The following is a 9,125-nucleotide window of genomic DNA, read 5'->3' as shown; positions in this document are numbered from 1 at the left end:
TTTCCCATAATTACTTATAATTTTAATAGTTTTAAATTGTTTAACTACATCTCATTATCAGTTCTGGGTTGGCACTTGGCAGATGGCTACCGTTCACGAAACATAGTCAACGGGTTTACCATCATAGCAAATGTAATGCAAAAGACAAAAGAAACCACCAATTTGTCAAACCCAAACCTCTGACCCGGTCAAACAAAAAACTACCAACCCAAGGTCCAAGTTCTCATTGTTCATGTAGAAGAATTCCCCAAAATAACTCTAGAAACCTATCACCAAAGGAAATTTAAAAAAAGAAATTGAAAAGATAAAAATGTCAAAAACTGATAAAACCTAACTATAACCCAATTTCCACTCTTCCCCCGTCCCCCTTTTGTCTGTGCAAGTTCACTGTACATGGTGAAACAAGAAAAAGGGTTTTTTTTTTTTTTTCATTTTGTGTTTATTAATCATTTGAAAAGCTGCTTTAGATTATATCCTCCCATTAACTTCTGTACCTAGTTTCATTCTTTTTGCATTTTGTGCCACTAGGTCATTACCAGCTCCCCACTGAGCTGAGATATCATGCTGATAGGGGCAATTTGCACCATTTCGGCAACCCCTTGAGCTGTTAAAGTATATGCAAGGTTTCTGGTTTTTGAATATCACTTCCCTTTGTTTAAGGTTATGTACCATTTTAAAGTCTTGGAAATTATTATGACGGATACCTATTAGTGATTCTTGACCATCTTGCTTATCTGCACCATGTTGCCTAATAAGGTTCTTATAATAGTTGGCATCCTTCACTGCAAAAGAAGAACCGGTGCTACTTGTTTGATAAGCCACTGTGGCAGCCGTTGATCGCACCTGGTTTGCACCTGCATGCAAATTCACAGCAGTTGAATTCAAAGACACTGTGCTCAATTCACTGGATGAATTCACACAAGGTAATGATGACGTGCGCTTTATACCAGATAACAGAGTTGTATCTTGAGGAGGAGGCTGGGGTTCTAAAGAGGGAAGTGCTCCATTCGTTACATGGTGAACATTATTGTTGACAGACCTGTGCTTATTAAATGTAGAAGTGGATGGAGGTGGAGGTGAAGGTGATTGTGTAGTTGGTTGTGGAGGCAGGGTAATTGAGCTAGTTGCTAAATTACCAGAGGAAGGACTAGATAATGGAACTGGGGGAATTGCTGGCTTATTAAGTGTAGGTATCAACATGGAGGCTAAGGAAGTTGCTTGCTTTGGAGCAGAAGAAGGAACTAAACCAACTGTGCTTGTGGGTGTAGTCCCAGAAGCAGCAGATTTCAACCCAGTAGTTGAAGAGGTAGTTATGGTGGCGGTTGCAGTTCCCCGTTGGTTAACCAATTTCTCTATCATTATTGGGTCATTAAATATTTTAACAAGTAGATCCATATCAATTGGGTTTCCTTGCTCATTACTCTTCAAAATGGCTGCTGCTACCAGAGCTGAGGCTGCAGCTAAATCTGGTTCCGAACCAGGAGAAATTGCCAGCATGGAGTTTCCACCTGCAGATAAGGGAACAGCAGCAGAGGTGTTGCATTGTGAATTAATAGGTGTTGCAGCTGCTATATATTGCTGCAAGTTTTGTGACAGCAACTTAGTGGGGGTATCTGCGAGTTTTGCGTCTGACACTTCAGGATTAATATCCATCGAATCCTCCTCCTCAATGGGAATGATAGGGATGAGAGGAGTGTGGTTATCATCATAACCTTCCTTGTCTACATCATGAGAAACAGAAGGGCTACACAACCAAATAAAAAAACTGAAATTAGTAAAACAGGAAATCAATTAATACTAGGACTTTGTAACATGTGACAGTCTGTTTATTACCTGGGAGGTATGGCAGAAATGCGAGGATAAACTGCTTCAAGCACTTTCATTTCTCTTAGCTTTTGATCCATTTTCTCCTTACTTTCTTCACCAGCAGCAACACGCCAATCATGTCTGAAAGCAAACTGAATAGAAAGGAAACAAGTCAAATTGTGATCAAAAGATATTTAAACAATCAAGCCAGAGCTCTTAACATATATTGCAACAGGGTGGAACAGTTGCAAAGCATAATTCAAACTTTCAATAGAGAAATAATAAAGATCCAACATGGTGTGATTAATCAAGAGCTGATGAGTATTACCAGAGGAGGGCGCTCCCATTTAATCGGAGAGATGCGAGAGAGTTCAACCTTTGGCTGGTTTAAGAAGTGATTGTCTTCAAATCCAGGAGGTAAGTCCATATGTTCATTAGTACTTGAAGGCAACATTGAAGATGTCTTTGCTTGAAGATGATCTTGAGATTTCAGTCCAACTTTTGAAGGACAGTCGTCAGACAGAAACAATTTGATCTGTCAGGTAAACACTAGTGTCAGAGTCCAAGAGGAGAAACAGACTTCACAAATAAGCTGAAATGGATTTATCAGTCATCCAATATATTCCTTAAAGTCAACCAACAAGAAAACAGAGAAATAACAAGAATGCTTTAGTAGCCTACATCATCTTAAACTACAATGAATTCAGGATTTTTATGCTATTTTTTATTCTTCTGAAAGATGGTGTCAAACACCAGCAGCTACATTTTGAACAAACGTGTTTTCTATTCATTAAAAAAGAAAAATACATGTCCTAGCAAGTTTCATTCTTTGCTTGTTATGCCAATAGCATCAGAAGCTTAAAATTTCATATGCCAATCTTCTATAACTTTTTTTCCGAAATACTTGCAACAGTTTACTTGATTTCTCCCTGAACAATCTCAATATGTTCCATGTGAGAGAGGCTTATTTGTTTGCTAATTTAGTATGAGGTTATAGAATTTACTTAACCAAGACCACACAGTCATAAACTTCACCACCAAATTTGTAATATTACTGCATATAAACCCTTAAACTTATATCAATCATATAAATTTAGCTTAATTGAAACCAGCAGTTTTGCCGAAACAATGCTTTTTCTTTCTCATTAAGGATAATTAGGCTTGCTATATCTCCCTATGTTTTAGAAATCATCATTAATGAACTATGCAAGCTGAAAACTATTTATCAGGAGCACCACCACTTGAGACAAGATAATCATACAAAACAAGTAGACAATTAGTTCAACAAGAAGTTCAGGAATCACATAGTTTTTTGCATGCCGAGATTCACTAGCATAATGGTTGAGAAAAAAGCTTTTGTTATGATGCAACTTCACAAACATGTCCTAGCAGTGTTCCTATTTGAAAAGCATGGAATCTATTTACAACACTTATTTGTTCTTCATATTTCGTATAACCGTTATCCTTTGTCCTTTTTGTCAATCCCTTTCTGTTGTTTGTGGCCTGATGATATAGAGATCACTTTACATATCATTTTTTAAAAAGAATTTTGTTAACAAAATCTTGTTAATATTATTAGAGAAATTTTTAGCAAAAAATTATTAAATTTAAATTTTTAATATATTTGTTATATATTTATTTTTTAAAAATAAATTATTGTAAATTAGAACTTCATTTTTTTTTCACATGTCAAGCTTTAATTGGTGAGATAAAAAAAACTCAGGGAAACAAACAATACAGTCTGGAAATTTGGTAACTTTTAGAAAAATCTGTAAAAAATAAATGAATTACAAAAGCAAATTGTCCATCATTTATTATTACCGAAAATATTTAATGAATCCTCAATCTCATTTTCACTTATGTGGTAATGCAAGAGTTTTTTATAGGTAATCTTAATGGATTGGCAACCAATGCATAAAAAGCTGGATTGATTTCAATTCATTAGGCGAATCTATGTTACAGTCCTATATTCCAGTCTCTATCCTTTGTACAATATCCGAGCACTTTCCAAATTAACTTCAGAAATACTCATTATTCTAAAACTGTAATAAGCTTATGTCATATTAATATATCAATGATGGTGCCCACCTAAAATTATACGATTTTTAGATATTAACTTTATATTATATATAAATTTTTAGATATAATTTTTTACCATAAAAATAACTGGTGAATTTTCATAGTCAAGTGATTTGTATAATCATATGACATGCATATTTCCTTTTCCTTCTTTTATTATTTATTTATTTTGTTGCCATCCTCTTTTCTCATATGAATGTAACATTGTATACGCTTCTTATCTATCAATTATTATTCATATTTATTAATTAATTTCTTAATTCATAATCATTAAAAAAGCATCGCATAAAGATCTTCGGATAGAAACTCGCATGCCCCACCAACTCTGGCACTTGATACGATTCAATGTATCAAAGGTTTAGCAGATTACAAAATTGCCACCGACACACCAATTATCTTAAGATCCATCTTGTTCTATTATTATTATTATTATTATTATTATTATTGGACAATTTTCAAATTTCGACCATTAAGATAATAATATTCTACGTTGATTGATGATTATTGGTATAAGTCTTATTTAGTTTGAAAAATTAAATAAACCTAACAACAATATGAATATACTCATTATCTTTTATTTTTTTTTTCAATTTTACAAAGTTCATTGTACCAAATTCACATATTTTCTTATATCAACTAATTTTCCAGATTTATTTTTCTTATATGAACTAAATTTCCAGATTTTATTTTTGTCAATTAAAATTACAGACTTCAATTACGAAAATAAAATTAAAATTTAAGAGAGAATAAATAAACAAGGATTCGAGAGAGATCGAATTGGCGTAGAACCCTGAAGGAAAAGGATCAATAAGCGACCAGAGAGAGAGAGGGAAAACAAAAAAGAACCAATCGAAAGCATAAAAACTTTCTTAAAAGAGTGATTAATGAAGGAATGCTATGGGGTTATACCTGACACAAATTAGACGCAGGAGCCCACGAAACCCTGTTCGATTTCGATTTCCTTGCCCGCTTCATATTTAATCTCAGAGATTTTTGCAGCTCTTTAACTCTCACAAACCAAAATTCGAGAACGAAAAAACAGATCGAATCGGAGAAAAGGTGTTCGAGAAAAATTCCTAAATCAGATGAAGCAAATCTGAAGAACAAAGAAGGACCGAGAATAAAAACACTAGTTAAAAAACAATAAAAAAGAGCGATTTTCTCCTTTGATTTTTTTTTTTCTGTTTATGATGTGATTGTTGTGGTTCTCGTTTTCTCTCTCTGCGCTAAGCACAGTTGATAAAGAAATGGGAGAGGGAAGGGGAAGAGGAAGGGGTGGGGGGTGTCTGGGGAAGGAAACTGAAAACCCTAGAAGCATGCGACATTTAGGCTCGGTTTTGTTTATATTCTGTTACGTGACGTTTGGTCACCGTGTGAATTATTTATTTCTACATAAAGATATAAAATCTTTTTTCAAAAAATCACCTACCTGTAATTTGGTTTAATTTATCATTCCAAATCAAATTTTAGTCAAAACTCAAAACAAACAAACTGATTTTGATTAGTTAAATGACTTAAATCTAAAGTTCTAAAAATTAATTTGGGTGATTTCATGGTTAATTACTGTTGATCATAACCATAAAATTTTAAATAAAATTTAAATTAATGATAAATTAATCCTGTAAAATTAAAAAATAAAAAAATTTAAAAATTAAGTAATAACTAATTGATGACTACAAATCTTAAAATTTATTAATTTCTTAGCGCTCCTCTTAAAAAATAGTAAATAGTTAAATACTGAAAAAAAAATCTAAAGTTCAAAACTACTCAATATTTATTTATTATATAACGCGATTTGTTAAGTGTTAAACTATATAACTCTGTTTAAACACAGTGTGAAACAACAGATATATAAATAATAGTTAATGGTTTATATATATAAATTAGTATTTGATTTTATTATATATATATGGTTATTCTTTTATATGTTTCGAAAATTTTTAAATTAAGATTATATTTGCTTTATTTTATTTCGTGCATATTTAAGTCGGTGTACTTAATCCCCGTAGTACATGCACCTAAAGTAGTTATTTTAATTATTTTTAAAATTGAAATGGAATTTCGAAGTGGTTGATCCAGTCAGTTTCTGTTTTAATTTATGATTTTAAATGTAGCTTTTCCTCAAGTAAAAACTTACAATTAAAAGCACAAACTAGGGATTCAACTCGCTCCACCTTTGAGATTGATCATTCTCTCATTAGGAGAGCTTCTCTTCTCTCATTAGGAGAGTCTTCGGTGAACTTTCTTTTCATCTCCAACAGGGAGCTGTCTTCTCTTAATTCACCTAGTCATATCCTCACAAAAAAGCAGATAACCTGAAATAGAAAATCATCCTATTTAGATTTCACAACATGAACAGCATTGAAGGAAAGGTCATTAAGCTCAACAAACCTGGTGAGTTAGGATACAAGAGGGACTGCCTCAACATAGTAGGGAAGGTGATAAGTGACAAGGAGATAAATATCAAAGCCTACAAAAATGCGCTACTGGGAATATGGGGAAACCCGCAAGATGTGGCTATCACTGATATTGGATCAAAGAAGCTGTTATTCAGTTTCAAGGAAAGGAAGAAAGGGTTGCAGATTATGCAGAACGGCCCTTGGAATGTCAAGGGAAATATGGTCAACCTCAGATTATGGAGGGAGGGAGAATCGGTGTTTGAAGTGGATCACGATTTCATGGAATTCTGGATTCAAGTGCATGGTATCCCACATGACCTAATGGAAAAGGAGACAGGCATCGTTATTGGAGAGATGCTAGGGGTTCTGGCCGAGGTAGAAGATCCAAAAGTAGATGGTGTTCTTAGGAGATCATATTTGAGGATAAGGGTTAGCATCAACATCACCAAAGCCTTACCAACAGGTTTCTGGCTAGACAGAGAGGAAATACCGCCACTGTGGGTGTTCTTCAAGTATGAAAGGCTGCCAGATAGCTATTGCTTCAATTGTGGTATATTGGGGCATGAGAAAAAATCCTGTAAGAATCCAACAGCAATGGCCTGTTGGGATCCATCCAAGAAGAAATATTCTCCAGGTTTGGGAATTACCCAAGTTAGAATAGGATCAAACAGGAGAGGAGGAACTTCAAAACAGCAGGAAGGTAACGATACAGAGGATGATCAGGCGCGTGAGCAAAGGAACCCCAGACAGGAGAGTGATGAGCAAAGCTCTGAAGAAAGCAGGATAAGGTCTGAGCAGGCTCAGCAGCGGAAATTCAGGGAAGAAAGCGTAAGGGAGAACCAAATTGGGATAGAGAAAGAAATGGCAGAAGACGAGGAGCAGGTAGAGGAAGCTCAGAAAATCCCCGATTTTCGGGATGACAGAGATATACTGAGTGACCTAGGGGCAGTGATGAAATTTAAAAATCTTATTATGGATATAAGAGAAAGAAAGGTTGAATGGGCCAGCAACATAAAGGCCCACAAGGGATCCAATGGGGAGGAGGCACAAAAGACAAGCGAAAATGGACTGATGATGGATATCAGGCCCATCCAATACACAAATCCTCAAAAAGCAGCGAATATTGAAAGGAGTGGGCTGAACAAAGATCCAACAGAAGAAATAGAAGTGAATAGCTACAAGACGGAGAAATGGAAAATGGGCCAGGAGAATATAAGAGAAAAAGAAACCATGGGCCAGGAACTAAAAAGGCTTATGTTGGCAAGGATGAAAGATGAGCAGGTGAATATAGGAAGAATGGACAGCAGAAGTAACCAGGAAGTGGGGAGAAGAGGTATGCAAGATAAAGAACTGAGCAAGCCACTCAAGGAGACAATGAACAGAGAGCTGGATCTGGTTAGTCAACATGGTAAGGTAGGTGAAAATGTATACTTTGTGGAATTAGCAAGTGATGAGGATGAAGAAAAAGCTGCAGAGGAACAAGCTGAGTGGGAAGCAAAGTTAGCCAAGAAATTGGAAGTGAACCTGACTTTGAAAAGGAAGCGAGAGAACAGCCAAGTGCCGATGCTCACATACAATGATAGAAAGGAGGAACAAGAGGGCAATGAGCACAAGAAAATGAAGAATGTCAACACAGCTGTGGAAATGGGGGAGTTAGAGTTAGCTATACATGTGCCCAGGCAGAATAGAGGAATACATATGGCTGAGGAGGCGGGCCTTAACACGCCCCAACCTCAACCATGAGCATTATAAGTTGGAATTGTCGGGGAATAGCGGCTGCCCCGACAATTTCTGAGTTGTATGACATATGTAAAAAAGTAAAGCCGCTAGTAGTGTTTTTAATGGAAACTAGAGCTAGTAAGGAAAAAATGGATAGGATTAGAAGAAAGCTTAATTTTGACTATATGTTTTGTGTGGAACCCCGGGGCTTGTCCGGTGGTCTAAGTCTGATGTGAAAATCTAATATAAATATTAATATTTATGAATGGTGTGATAATTACATTAAAACAAATATTAATATTAACCATGATTTGAATTGGCAGGGTATTTTTGTGTACGGAAATCCAGTGTTTCAAAAGAGAAGGAAGCTATGGCAGGAGCTTACGGTAAGCAACATTGATAAGGAAGTACCTCAAGCTTATTTGGGGGACTTCAACGATATTTTATACCAAGAGGAGAAGGTAGGCATTCATCCACAACCTAGAACTTATTTAGAAACTTTTAGAAGGTTCGTAGATGATAATGGGTTAATAGATATTGATCTTAAAGGTAGTAAGTACACATGGTTTAGCAATCCAAGGAATAATTTCATCACTAGGGAGAGACTAGATAGAGTATTAGTAAATTGGAAGTGGTTGCAATTATATCAGAATGTCATATTGAGAGCATCTCCAGCTGTTACTTCGGATCACTGTGCTTTAATTTTGGAAACACAGCAAAGAATCCGGGTAAAAAAGGACTTCAGGTTCGAGGCTTATTGGACAGAACATGAGGAATGTAAAGAAGTGATCAAGAGGAGCTGGCAAAGGGAAGATGGTGGTCGAAACTGTTGGAATAAATTTAAAGAAAAGAGGAATAGATGCATCAGGGAGTTAGTGGAATGGAGCAAGAGGAAGTTCAAAAGAGCAGATAAAGAAATAGAAAGGAAGAAAACAGAGCTACAGCAAATACAGGAGGCGAGTATGACAGAAGAGGAGCAAAAAAAGGAGAGAGAATTAAGGAAGCAAATAGCGGAGCTCTGGAAACAAGAAGAGAAGTATTGGGGGCAGAGATCTAGGCTGAAATGGTTAAAGTGGGGAGATAAAAACACAGCCTTCTTTCATGCGACAACTATTCAGAGAA

The 9,125-nt window shown here is 35.6% G+C and overlaps 1 protein-coding gene across 2 annotated transcripts; it reads right to left on the bottom strand.

Moving 5' to 3' along the window:
- On the bottom strand, window positions 1-5,253 carry LOC112800799 (zinc finger CCCH domain-containing protein 6). Of its 2 annotated transcripts, XM_025843197.3 has the most exons (5): window positions 4,795-5,253; window positions 2,135-2,341; window positions 1,834-1,958; window positions 948-1,744; window positions 1-854 (listed from the first exon to the last, which is right to left on the bottom strand). In XM_025843197.3, exons 1-5 carry the CDS (start codon window positions 4,858-4,860, stop codon window positions 469-471), a joined length of 1,581 nt encoding a protein of 526 aa, XP_025698982.1. In that variant the 5' UTR covers window positions 4,861-5,253; the 3' UTR covers window positions 1-468. The 2 variants fall into 2 exon arrangements, with proteins under 2 accessions (XP_025698982.1, XP_025698980.1); XM_025843195.3 differs by having other exon boundaries at window positions 1-1,744; window positions 4,795-5,247.
- Between the last annotated feature and the right edge of the window lie 3,872 nt (window positions 5,254-9,125).

This window comes from Arachis hypogaea, chromosome 5 (genome assembly GCF_003086295.3).
Source record: "Arachis hypogaea cultivar Tifrunner chromosome 5, arahy.Tifrunner.gnm2.J5K5, whole genome shotgun sequence".
NCBI lineage: Eukaryota > Viridiplantae > Streptophyta > Magnoliopsida > Fabales > Fabaceae > Arachis > Arachis hypogaea.
The sequence above is the reverse complement of the archived record's forward strand: the minus strand, read 5'-3'. Positions and strand labels throughout refer to the sequence as shown.